Source organism: Nicotiana tabacum, chromosome 13 (assembly GCF_000715075.1).
Source record: "Nicotiana tabacum cultivar K326 chromosome 13, ASM71507v2, whole genome shotgun sequence".
Taxonomy (NCBI): Eukaryota; Viridiplantae; Streptophyta; class Magnoliopsida; order Solanales; family Solanaceae; genus Nicotiana; species Nicotiana tabacum.
The window spans coordinates 18,521,022-18,534,930 of NC_134092.1; the positions used below are offsets into that span (position 1 = coordinate 18,521,022).

The 13,909-nt window shown below is 34.7% G+C and overlaps 2 protein-coding genes across 2 annotated transcripts; one reads left to right on the plus strand and one right to left on the minus strand.

The window, feature by feature from the left end:
• Positions 1-3,388: 3,388 nt before the first annotated feature.
• LOC107794785 (uncharacterized) lies at positions 3,389-3,957 on the plus strand. Its single transcript, XM_016617314.1, has 2 exons — positions 3,389-3,607; positions 3,709-3,957. The coding sequence occupies exons 1-2, from the start codon at positions 3,389-3,391 to the stop codon at positions 3,955-3,957; spliced, it is 468 nt and encodes a 155-aa protein (XP_016472800.1).
• Positions 3,958-11,717: 7,760 nt separating this feature from the next.
• PKE1 (drought-related protein PKE1) lies at positions 11,718-13,628 on the minus strand. The gene is made up of 3 exons (XM_016617312.2): positions 13,443-13,628; positions 13,086-13,167; positions 11,718-12,821 (listed from the first exon to the last, which is right to left on the minus strand). Exons 1-3 carry the CDS (start codon positions 13,464-13,466, stop codon positions 11,962-11,964), a joined length of 966 nt encoding a protein of 321 aa, XP_016472798.1. The 5' UTR covers positions 13,467-13,628; the 3' UTR covers positions 11,718-11,961.
• Between the last annotated feature and the right edge of the window lie 281 nt (positions 13,629-13,909).

Sequence of the window (13,909 nt, forward strand, 5' to 3'; positions counted from 1 at the left end):
AATAACCAGTAAATAAGGCTTGGTGCTATAAAAACGGACGAATAGTGTGAACACAACATTAACCCCTAGCAGTCTAAGACAAACCTTATCGGACTAGCCTCACACTCGGTATAAGAAGAAAATGGGAAATTTTCGTAGTTACTTAGGAATTTATAAAATATTCCATAATCTATAACTTGTATTAGAATTACAAATTGTACAACAAAATATAAAAGATACACTCTAAAAATATGGTAGATTACCTATTAATGAGGAATCCTATTTCGAAACGTATCTTTATTTGTCCCTAAAAAATCTCCAATTTATTAATATTGATTACCAAGCACCCACTTGCCTTAATTATCTATGTATTATGCATCAATCAAACCATATCCTCTTGTATTATGCATCAATCATATCATATCCTTACCAAAAGAACATGCCTTTGTTAGTTTTAATGTTTATTTCTCTCTATTAGAACTCCTATGCTATACACCATCCAAAAATCTCAAAGGATTCCCCAAATTTGATTCTTCTTCACCTCTCTGTCAATGCAAAACCAAGTCCCCCCAAGTTCTTTTATAATATAATATTGTATATTTTTTAATATATACATGATATATATTATACTCTATGTAGTATATTTATTAATGATATTTTTTTCACTTCAGTGTTTGTATATTGTATATTATATATTATATATATTATTGTATTTTTTAATTATATAACATACATTTTGTACAAAAAATATACAGTATACAATATATTAATGAAAAAATAGGGAAAAATTAATATGATAGATACTTTTAGATGAGAAAGAATCTTACGAGAGATATATTAGGATATATTTTAGGTGAGATAATCTCAAGAGAGAGATATTAGAAATATGAAAAGTTGTAAATTTTAAAATACATTGTATTATATGTAATTTTATCAAAGCAGTTGTATGAAACTTAAATAAATATTAGAAAGGTTGTATTCTACGTAAATTCCTCGAACAGAAAAGGTTCCAAAATCATCCTCTAAATTTGGGCTCACTCAAAAAAGCCTCTATTTTTGAATTAACAACACTTCCTATAGCATTCTTCTGCTCACTGATACACTGACTAATCTGTTTTTCTAATAAAATTCACACTATATGTGCATCACTCACAAGACCATTATGTTGATTTAGGAAGAGTGTAGCTAGAGCAACTACAACAATAATAATAGCCAAGTGAAATCCCAATTCCGAGTCTCCTTTCATTGTCCTTACCTGAGTCTTAGCTCCATCATACATGTCCTTAATTAGGTGCATACTTTTTTTAAAATAATTCAGCGTAAAGGCTCTTTTACTGAATAAAGAATATAATATCTATTAATTTGTATATTTTTTTAACGGGAAATATTTTTTTAATAAGATAGAGAATATTAATTTGTATATTTTATTAATTGGCTATAGAATGCCAAAAATTTAAAAAAAAATTTCATATTTAAGTTATCAGATGCCATAAACTAAAATTTGGGTTGTTTTGGGTCAATATATAGCCCTTATATTGAATTAAATACTCTTAAGAAAACCCTAAGACATAAGAGCTAAGGTACATGGAGCATACTACGAGTAGTAAAAAACAAGGAGACCACTTGACCAAGTGGATGGAGGAAAACTAGAGGAATTATAATCATAAATAGTATAACCATAATGTGAGCACCTCGCACACAGAGAACAGCCAAAGAGCGAATATGGCAGGATATTTAAAACAGGGGAAACTCTGTTATATAAATGGAGAAAGACACCATCGTGATTAGTGCGGTGCCGTAAATCGCCCTAAAGTTATAAACAAGTACTCTTCAGCATCAGAATAACAATAAAATCGCGAGCGATACCCAAAAATTACAATAAAGGACAAAAGAGACCAAGTTAAATTAAGTTGGCGAGTAAATTATAGAACTCTGAGAGCGACATTACGAATTGAGACCAAAGGAGATCCGATCCAATAAGAAAGAAAACAGTGACAAGAAGGGCCAAGAAGCCATGAGAGTTATATAGCTGATAGATGACATTGTAAATCCAAGGAATGACTAAACGGTATTGACAATCTACTAGTAACCATAAGACGTAAGTGCGAGGAGGATAGGGGAGATAGGAGCTATGAAGGAAAAGGGACTGCGACCAATGAATCCGTGTGAACGTATGTGGTAAACAATAACCTTCGAGAGTTAAATCTGATATTATATAAGAGTATTTAATTCAATATAACTTCTATAAACCTTGTGATTAATATACATTCGCCTTTGATGAATACCTCAACAAAAGACAAAACTCCAGTTAAAATGTTACAAGCTTAAGATATCTCTACTGAACTTGTAAAATAAAAGAGTAAAGAAACATGCAAAGTTTCGATAAAAATAATTTCTAAATTCCAATTCCCCTATTCTTGCAAGAGAAATGGCGGCCAACAGAACTTATGATTACCAACGACAAATTTCTGAATTACAAGTAGAAAAAAATGCCTAAAATCATTTGTTTTCGAACTAATTAATTGTACTCTTGATCAACTGAATAGGAGGAGAAGAGGACATTGGCAATGGAACTAGCCAGACTCAAGGTTTCATATATCCGAATAGCAATGACAAAGCTATACCTGTAAAGTTAGCGAATTCAAAATGAGTGTGATCTTATTATATGGGCACATTTTAGTTTCTTTTTGTATATATACATATAATTTGAGCCGAAAGAAATAAGCTCAACTGAACTCACCAATCGATCTGCCTGTGGTAACTGTTGAGATGTATGGCTTGTAATGATTGTACAGTGTGCTATTTAAGTAGTAATATTTTAGAACGTTAGTTAAGTGAACTAATGTTATAGTTGTATAGTTAGTTAGTCAGTTATATTAGAGTTAGTGGAGGTTAGAATTAACATGTCAAGACAAGTTTATAAATATGCTTGCACGAGTCATTTCTCGTTTGGTTTTTCTGTTAATAAGAAAAGATATTTTTCCTCTCGGTTCTTTCTCTCTCTATCTAGAAGGTTCTCTTGAGTGAGCTTCAATCACTCATCAATGGCAAACCTAGGGTATATTTTAACATGGTATCAGAGCCCGGTTCACTACGATTTAAGTTGATGAGTCTCTGAATTCTTCAATTTCCTCTTCAATTCTTCGTTTCTCCTTCTTCTTCGTTGTGTTCTTCTCGGTTGACACTTGCTCTATTTTTTTAACCCTAATTCCTTTTTTATTTGCTCTCTGCTTTTCAAAATGGCCATCGATAGTCCTCAAAGTACAGCTGGTACATCGCATGCAAACAATCAATTTCTTGGTTGTAATGATCCACTGTATGTTCATCCATCTGATACACCTTGTGTTTTACTTGTTCCGCAACTGTTGATGTGGATGAAAATTATTTAGAATGGAGTCGGTCTATGAAAATGTCACTGTTAGTGAAGAATAAGATCGATTTCATTAATGAAACTTGTGTGCGAGAGGATTATGAGAAACATCCATTTCGATTGCATCAGTGGGACCAATGCAATACAATAGTACGATCGTGGATTATGAGTTCTGTTGCAAAGGAATTGAGGCAAGGCATTGTGTTTTCATCAAACACTAAGAAGGTTTGGGAAGCCCTAAAGAACCGCTTTGATAAGGTAAATGCTTCTAAGATTTACCACATGGACAAGGAAATTAGTGTTTGACTCAAGGAATTTCTAGTATGTCAGTCTATTTCTCAAAGTTAAACGACTTATAGGACGAATTTGAGTCAATTATCTCTTTCCCTGGCTGTGACTGCAAAAAATCTAAGACTTTTGTTGAGTTTCTGCATACACAAAAGCTTGTGAAATTCTTAATGGGGTTAAACGAGACCTATGCACCACAGAGGAGTCAAATTCTGATAATGCACCCTATACCCTCACTCAATCAGGCATACTCGATGCTTATTCAGGAGGAAAGTCAAAGAATGAGTAGTGGACTTGACGAGCTCGAAACACATATTTAAATTATGCTCTCTAGTCAAAGAAAGTATAGTATAATATCGTATCCACAGGGATTGGAGTTAAACAATATTTTCTTAGTTTCTAGCTTGATTTCTATCCAAGAGAATCAACAATTGAGATTTATATGATTAATAACTAAAATTAACTAAGAATATAAAGCTATTGACGAATGACTATCGCAACAAATGTAAGCAAGGAAGTTATCAGTGGGAGAAAATAGGGGTTGATAGGATAGGTGCAAGATAATTTTTTGAGATCTAACTCTAGTTAATTCACTTCTAATGTTTAAGTGAGTCTCTCGAATTCACTCAATTATTAGTTCAAACGTTTAGTAGAAGCTCCTCTCTCAATTAAGTCTCAACCTCATGAGATGAACTAATTTAAGCACGTGAAGATATGCAAGAATGTGTAGTGGATTGGTCTTTAGGAGAATCTCTCTCGATTATTCTCCTAAATAGGTTTAATCAATGGTTCAACTAGCTTCTTTCGATTACTAAGAAGAATTAATGAACTCACCCAATAACATAATGAAAAATATCACAAGTTATGCCTCTCTCGATTACATGAACAAATGAATATAGATGCAACAATGAAATCATCCAAAAATACTTCAATACATAAAACTAGAGTTATAATCCATAAATAATCATCAATACACCCAATCCATTAAACCCTAAAGAGAACTACTCCATAGATATGGAGCAATTCATCATAAATATAATTAAAAGATAGGAAAATATAAATTTGATCCAAACTCGGGTCTTGAGTGAGGAAGGAATGATGAAATCCTTGTGCTTTTGCTCCTCCCAATCCTCCTTGGCCTCCTTAGGTCTAATATGTGTCAAAAGTCCAGAAAATAATGTTTTTATACCAAGTAGGATCGGGCCCAGACGAAATCACCTTCTCCTAGCCGAAATAGGAAAATTACTCTGTAAAAATTGCACAGGCGTGCCGCATAGGGCGACGCGCCATGCGGGCATTAGTGGGGAAATCCAGAGAGTTGGTTCTAACGGGCAGCAGGAATTTGCACAGTCGCGCCGCGGCAGTGATGTTTTCTCAGAGTACAAATATTTCTTGCGTTTTGACGTCCAGACTTAGTTCTCGACCCCCGAACACGATTCCGGCTTAATCCATTGGGCTTTTACTCAGACTTCAAAGCTCCAAATAACTCAAATTCATTTCATAACATCTACATTGCTCGAAATCACTCCTACAAGGCATAAAACACACAATAAGTGCAAAACACTATCAATTAAAGCTCAAAACAAGTAAAGTGCAGTGAATTAGAGTGCAATAAGAGACTAACATACGAGATTATAGCCTACCATTAGGACTCATGACGCATAATGGAATTCTAGGTAGTACACCTATGGAGGTGGAAAGTAGTCACTTAATTGCAGTTATTGCTGGTTTGAGGCCAAGGAAGAATTTTAATCTACAATGTGACTATTTCTTACAAACTTATAGGATACACCCCCCTCCCAGGTTTCAAATTCAACAATAAAAAGAAGGGAGTGTATGGCAATGCTACTGCAGTTGCACATAATGTGAATGTCGAGGAAGAGATGCAAAATGTTGGACATGGAAATGTGGTTCCCCCTAACATATGTTTCCCAAATGCTCCTACATTTACTGTTGAACAGTATCAGTAGATTCTTAAAACGCTAAGCAAGAAAAAATAATAATAAGTGATGGCCAATATGGCAGGTAAGTCGAATACTGATCAAGCTAGTTGGATTATTGATACTGGGGCTTCAAATCATATGGCTTTTTCCTTGAATCTATTATCTGGTCATACACCTACACCTACTTTTAAGCCTACCTCAGTACATTTACCTAATGGAGATAGTACTAAAATCACTCACATAGGCACTTGTACTCTGCCTAACTCAGAGACAGTATATAGTGTTCTCTATGTACCTCAATTTCAGCATAATCTTTTATCGGTTTCCAATTACACACGAGAATTAAACAGCTCAGTTCACTTTTATTATGATTTTTTTTTCTTTCAGGACCTCTTCAGTAGCAGGGTGAAGGGGAATGGTAGATACCAAGGTGGCCTCTATATTCTCAACCCTTCAACACCTACTGCTAGTTCCTCTAACTCTACATATTTGTCTACCTCTGTTCAGAATAAATCAAGTGTTCTGTGGCATCAAAGACTTGGTCATGCACCCTATTCAGTCTTACAGAAAATACTTACCGTAAATAAGCATTTGTGAAAAACAAATTCTTGTGATTGTATTGTCTATCCTTTAGCCAAACAAACAAGATTGCCTTTTCCTAGTAGTGCTTCTAATTCTAATTCTGCTTTTGAACTTGTTCATATGGACATTTAGGGTCCTTATAGAATCTGTACTTTTAATGGCTTCAGATATTTTCTTACTCTTGTTGATGACTATACAAGAATGACTTGGATTTACCTTTTGAGATTAAAGAGTGATATGTATGTTGTCTTGAATGACTTTCTTAGCCTAGTAGAAAATTGGTTCTCCACCACTGTAAAAACACGCAGATCAGATAATGGCTATGAATTCTTCAATACCCTTTATTCTAGTTTCTTCAAATCCAAGGGTATCATACACCAAAGCAGTTGTGTCCATACTCCACAACAAAATAAAGCCGTGAAGAAAAAGCACAGATACTTACTTGAAGTAAGTAGAGCCTTGAGATTCCAAGCTCACACTCCTCTAAAATTTTGGGGTGATTGCATCTTGACTGCAGTATATGTCAAAAACCGACTTCCTAATGTTGTGTTGCATGGAAAATCTCCTTATGAGATGTTTCATGGTTCTCCTCCTGCTCTTGATCATTTAAGGACTTTAGGCTGCCTATATTATGCCACAAAACCAAATTTCAGTGATAAATTTACTCCAAAATCAATACCAAGAGTGTCCATGGGATATGCCCCTACTCAAAAAGGTTACAAAGTATATGACATTGAAGCTGACAAATTCATAGTCAGTCGAGATGTCATCTTCAAAGAGAATGTCTTTCCATTCAAATTTCCTAGAAATTATTTTCTTTGTAGACCTAATGTTAGTCATGTTTCCTCAGGCTCTTCTTACTTCCCTTCACATTCTCATGTTTCCGTTACATCTGACTTAATTGTTTCAGCTCCTTCCTGTCTTGGATCTACTCCTAGCAAAACACTTTCTCATGTACTATCTGATCCTCCTTCCTTACCAGAAGGCACACCACATACTCATATTCCAGAGAAAATTCAATCTGCAGCCCCTACTTCTTCACTTTCTGTTACATTGAATCCAACTACAACTCCTCCTGAGAGATCTGGTAGGACCACTAAGCCCTCCATTTGGATGACATACTATGTCCATCCTCCCCTACCATCAACCACTGTTCCTGCTACCTCTTATCCTCTTCAAAACTTTGTATCTTATTCCCATCTTCCCACTCAGTTTCAGTTTTTTCTTGCTTCTTTTTCTTCTGATACAGAACCATCCTCTTACTCTCAAGTCATTAGGGATGATAGATGGATCAAGGCTATGAAGCTTGAGATTGAAACTCTGGAAAATACCATACTTGGAAGTAGTTGACTTACCTAAAGGGAAGGTCTCAATAGGCTGCAAATGGGTCTATAAAATAAATTATAATGCATATGGTTCTGTGGAAAGGTTCAAAGCTAGACTTGTAGCTAAGGGGTACAGTCAGAAAGAAGGTTTAGACTTTCATGACACCTTCTCCCCTGTAGCTAAGCTTACTATTGTTAGAATTGTAGTTGCTACTGTTGTTCTAATTGGTCAGTTTTCAAATGGATGTTCATAATGCCTTTTTAAATGGGGATCTTGATGAGGAAGTATATATGACTCTACCACAAGGATTTAGTAGCCAGTGGGAGACTAAAGTATGCAGACTACTTAAATCCCTATATGGGTTAAAACAAGCATCCAGGCAATGAAACTTGAAATTGACACAAGCCTTGTTGAAAACTGATTTTAAGAAAAGCAAATATGATTATTCTCTCTTTACCAAGACTGTGGATGACAAATTTGTGTTGATACTTGTATATGTACATGACTTGCTCATTACAGGGAATGATTTGGAGGAAATTCAAAGAGCAAAATCTGCACTGCACCAGAATTTTAAGTTGAAAGATCTGGGAGACTTAAGATATTTCTTGGGGATAGAATTTGCTACATCAACTGAGGGCATTCGTATGTCCCAAAGGAAATATGCTCTAGAAATGATTTCAGATGCAGGATTGGCAAGTTCAAAGCCAAAAGAGACACCTATGGAGCAGAACCTCAAACTGACAAGTACTAAGTTTGATGAATGTCTAAAGTCTGAGAACAATGATGAACCTTTAGAGGACAGGGGGAGCTTTCGAAGACTGATTGGCAAGCTATTATACCTGACAATAACAAGGCCAGACATTGTATATGCAGTTCAATATCTAAGCCAATTTATACATGCACCTAAGAAGTCACATTATGAGACAGCACTACATGTGGTTAGATACATAAAGAATCAGCCAGGACTTGGGTTGCTAATATCAAATAGAAGTGAGCAGAAAATAGAAGCATATTGTGACTCATATTGGGCTTCTTGTCCCATGTCCAGAACGTCAGTCATTGGGTATTGCATTAAGCGTGGGAGTTCACTCATTTCTTGGAAAGCAAAGAGGCTGAGTATAGGAGCATGGAACACACGGTTGCAGAACTGGTTTGGTTAAGTGATCTGTTAAAGTAGTTGAAAGTAAATGTGAAATTGCCTATGGAACTATTCTATGACAACAAGGCAGCCCTTCAGATTGCTGCAAATTCAATTTAGCATGAGAGAACAAAGCATATAGAAATAGACTGTCATTTTATAAGGGAGAAGATTCAAGAAGGCTTAACCAAGACCTCACACATTCCCGGCCAAGAGCAACTTGCAGATATCTTGACTAAGGCTCTAGGACACCAGCAACATGACTATCCAAGTTGGGAATGAAAAATATTTTCTCATTCTCAACTTGAGGGGGAGTGTTGAGATGTATAGCTTGTAATGATTGTACAGTGTACTATTTAAGTAGTAATATTCTAGAAGATTAGTTATAAGTGAGCTATGTTACAGCTGTACAGTTAGTTAGTCAGTTATATTAGAGTTAGTGGAGGTTAGAATTAACATGTCAAGACAAGTTTATAAATATGCTTGCACAAGTCATTTCTCAGTTGGTTTTTCTGTTAATAAGAAAAGATATTTTTCCTCTCGGTTCTTTCTCTCTCTATCTAGAAGGTTCTCTTAAGTGAGCTTCAATCACTCATCAATGGCAAACCAAGGGTATATTTTAACAGTAACAATAGATTCTTATAGTTGTTGGCATGTAAAAATCAAGTTGGTAGTGATCAATAAGCAAATTTATTTTAAAATGAACCAACTATATTTTATACGCACTGAGCCCTGCATGGATCAGCGTATAATAGTAATACCATTGGTATTCATATTTGTTTTATTTTCCTTTTTCAAAATTAATATTTTCTTGTCCCTACCATTTTTTACCGTATCTACATAAACACAGGTTTCTGGTAAGTGATAAGATTACATTGAATAACCATATACCCAGGGCGGATCCACCTCCCGAATTATGGGTTCACGTGAACCCGGTAGATTTTGTCCAAACTGTATAAATGTATTCGAAAAATTTACTAAATATCCATAAATGTTTGAATGTGAACTCAGTTACTATTAAAAATTTAATCAAGATCGTTGCAAAAATCCATAAACATTAAGTCTTGAATCCGCCTCTTCATATAAAATTATAATTGATATCCACTAGGTATTCTCAAATCTTTATCAATTGCAAGCTGGCCATTTTCCAACATTTTAAATCTATCCATAAAATGTTGTTGGATTCATGTGCTATTTTTGCAAGCTGGTGTTAATTTTACTAAAGCCTTTGCAACCCCAACTTGACTTTGAAGTATCCTCGCCTTATCAAAATGGTCCAGTTTTCCTACATATAATAATTGAAATCTTGAAAAGTTGTCTTTTCTAAATGTCATTTCGTGGGCCATTTTTGTTAGAAGCTTGATTTTACAGTTGAAAAGAAGCGAATTTGATACTAAGAAAAAAGTTGAAATGATAAAAACTTTCAATTAATTAAGATATAATAATGCCACTTAAAGAGATTCAATCCACCTCAAATTGATTTTTAAAACAGGGCCAAATATACCCCTCTACTTTCGAAAATGGTCTAAGAATACCTCTCGTTATACTATTGGGCTATATATATACCATTCCCGTCATACTTTAGAACAAATATACCCTTATTTTGGATGGAGTGTCACGTGTCAGCACCAGATGAAAACGACCCATTTCTTTTTTTTACCCGATCCGTTTTAAAAAACCTACTACCCGACCCGTTTTAAAATTCAGTTTTTTTTAAGCATATATTTTATAAAAACTGATTATTTTTTTTGTAAAAATTAAAAAAAAAAAAGGAATTTGCAAAATTTAAAACTGAAAAGAATTAAAAATATAAACTGAAAAGACTTAAAAATATATATTTTGCAAATTTTTTTTTTTTCCAGTTTTTACAGAATATATATTTTTCAGTTTTTAAAGCATTTTTAAAAAAAATATTTTTTTTTTCAGTTTTTACAAAAAAAAAACTTTAAAAAAACTGAAAAGACTTAAAAATATATATTTGCAAAATCTTTTTTTTTCAGTTTTTACAAAAAAAAAATTCAGTTTTTACAAAATATATGCTTAAAAAAAACTGAATTTTAAAACGGGTCGGGTGGTGGTTTTTTTAAAACGGATCAGGTAAAAAAAAGAAATTGGTCGTTTTCATCTGATGCTGACACGTGGCACTCCATCCAAAATAAGGGTATATTTATTCCAAAGTATGACGGGAAGGGTATATATAGCCCAATAGTATAACGATGGGTATTCTTAAACCATTTTCAAAAATATAAGTGTATATTTGGCCCTTTGCCGTTTTTAAAATCACCACCTACCAAGTACTACAACTCATTGATTAAGTATTCTAAAATAGCGATGTAAGAACATTTTCTTTTTTCGGTTTGTGGGATTAATTAACTGGATGGGACAAATCTGTTTATAGTAGAAAAAACTCAATAATAAAATAGATAAATATGAAAATAATTTTTCAAGCTATTGATTATCTAGACATTGAACATTAATATTCTTATACCATGTCTAGTTTCTTTTTATTGAGTCGAGTGTGTGAAAATATATTAATTACGAGTAATACGGAAACCCAAAATTTAAGACTTCTATGTTAGGTTTCTAACAGCATCGTTACATCATTGAATATTGAATAGCAATGATTAACCAATAAAGACCAATATAATAGAGATAATAAGCATGTTTTTAATGATACTGTTTTTAATCAAAAACCACTTTCTTAGAACCAAATTGTCTCAACAACAACAAAGAGTTGGCTTCATTATTATTCACTTGCTTTTCATAATTGTCAATCCACTTGAGTTTTAAGAGTTTAATTTAAATTTATACTGCATTGAAATACTCTTAGAGATTGTCACTTTAACATCTCTAAGCCTCGATCAACTCACCATCCACTCGAGACCAACAACAAAAACATATCTTATGTAACGCGATCTCATAAGTGGGGTCCATCTACTCGAGGTCTCATAAGTGGGTCCATATACTAGACAGTAGAAAAGAAATTCAATTCACAAAGTGGTGGATGCTAAATGGAATAATAGATGTAAATTGCTACAACAAAAAATTAAATTAGAAAAAAGAATAATCTTTTATATCATGAAAAAGAGAATGATTAACAAAGTGTTTTTATTATAAAAATATTTAACGAATTATATAACAAGACAGTAAACCAGTCATCTGGTCACCAAATTATTTTCTCTATAAACTTTTCTATTAAAAGTAGGCCTTATGCATTGTTTTTTGTATCTATGATAATAACATGCTAAAAGGTAGACAGATGGATAAGAGCCCAATTAAAAGGTGACATGGGCCCAGACAATGGCCCACAGAATGGGCCCACTCTCTTGTCATGTTTACATAATTGAGCATCCAGCTGCATTCTCTTCACTGAAATATTCATTGCATTTGCTTACATAGCAGCCTCTTGGCAGTCCATATGGAACAGGCCCGGGCCCGTAACCATACGAATATATATCGTAGCATGGGCCCGATGGTGGTGCGGGTTGTACTGGTCTTCCATACCAATGATAACATGGGCCTCCGTGATAGCCTTCGTAACATTGCCCACAACAACCATATCCGGGAGGGGGTGGTTGCGGGTATCCTTGTATTGGCATCACTATCACTGGCTCTGGCGCATACGGAGGTGGTGGTTGTGCTTGTGGTTGTGGTGGTGGAGCTACCGGTGCGGGTTTAGGAGCTTCCTTGGGCTTCTCAGGTTCTTTGGGCTTTTCAGGTTGTTTGGGCTTCTCGGGTTCCTTGGGCTTCTCGGGCTGTTTGGGCTTTTCTGGCTCTTTGGGCTTCTCGGGCTGTTTGGGCTTTTCTGGCTCTTTGGGCTTCTCAGATTCCTTAGGTTTCGCGAGTTCTTTTGGTTTTTCCGGTTCTTTCGGCTTCTCGGGTTCCGTAGACTTCACGGGCTCTTTGGGGTTTTCAGGCTGCTTGGGCTTTTCTGGTTCTTTAGGCTTTTCGGGCTGCTTGGGCTTCTCGGGCTCCTTAGGTTTCTCTGGCTCTTTAGGTTTTGCGGGCTCTTTGGGCTTCTCGGGCTCTTTGGGCTTCTCGGGAGCCTTAGGCTTTGGAGGCTCTTTGATCTCGATACTCTTGATCACTCCCCCTCCTTTGCAACACAATTTGTCACGAATTTTTTCAGGATTGCAACACAATACAGTAATGGTGATAGTATTGGCCTTCTCATCGTACACCTGATCTCGAATTTCTTTTGTCCAAAATATTTAATACCACACACCAAAAAGGATAAAAGAGAAAAAAACCAAACTCAGTTCTCATCCATACATATTCTTGTCCTTATTAATAGTAGTATCCTCATTATTCATTGAAATATAAAAATGAAAAAGTGAACTTTCAAAGGGAAGGAAAAAAATTAAGAAAATGGCATACTTTAGATAAATTTATAAAGAGACATACGTATGTGAAAAATTGTAAAAGAAAATTAAATTTAGAGTTGCAAAAAGAGACTCACGAGGGAATTTGCAAAGAACTTTCTTGACCTTCTTGTAGCAGCTTGAGCATTGAAGATCAACCTTTAGCACCATTACGGTAGTCTATTTCACAAAAGAATTACTCTAAGTTATTGGTCAAGAAATATACTATTACAAATTTAAACAGTGACATAGCCATAAATTCTAAGAGATTTCAATAAATGCAAACATATCATGCTTGAAATTCAAACATGTTACCTAATACCATTTTGAACCATCTTTGTTAATTACTACACAAACCTTCCCTTATATAAAGGCGATTCCGTAATTTACTTTGTTTGTACAGTATAATTTTCGACGTAGGAGGAAAAATTGAAGGAGATTGAGAGCAAGCATACCTTCTCAGTGTTGTCACCACCCATGGTTTTAGAACTAAGACTCTTCTGAAAGTGATGATAGATCAGAATTCACATAAAAATGAATTTCTTGGTGATAACTACTCTATAGGTGTTAGGTAGGGGGAAATGGGAGGGGAAAAAAGTGAAAGAAAAGGGTTTAGTTTTATAGTATGAATATGAATGATGTAGAGATGGCTTAGGATAGAGAAAGTATAAAGTTAAAATTCATGAGATCATCAATATTGGCTGCCTCTATTGGTGGTGGGGTATATAGGGGGAGTAAGCCTTAGATAAATAGCTCACTAGTTTTGTTGTTTTTAATGGTAGTATATCTTGATCCTTTTGTGCATACTTTAACTAAAAACAATAATAAATCCAGTATAATATCATAAGTGCGGTTTGGAGAGAATAATATGTACGCAGACCTTATCTCTACTTTAAGAAGATAGAGAGACTTTTTCCCGAGT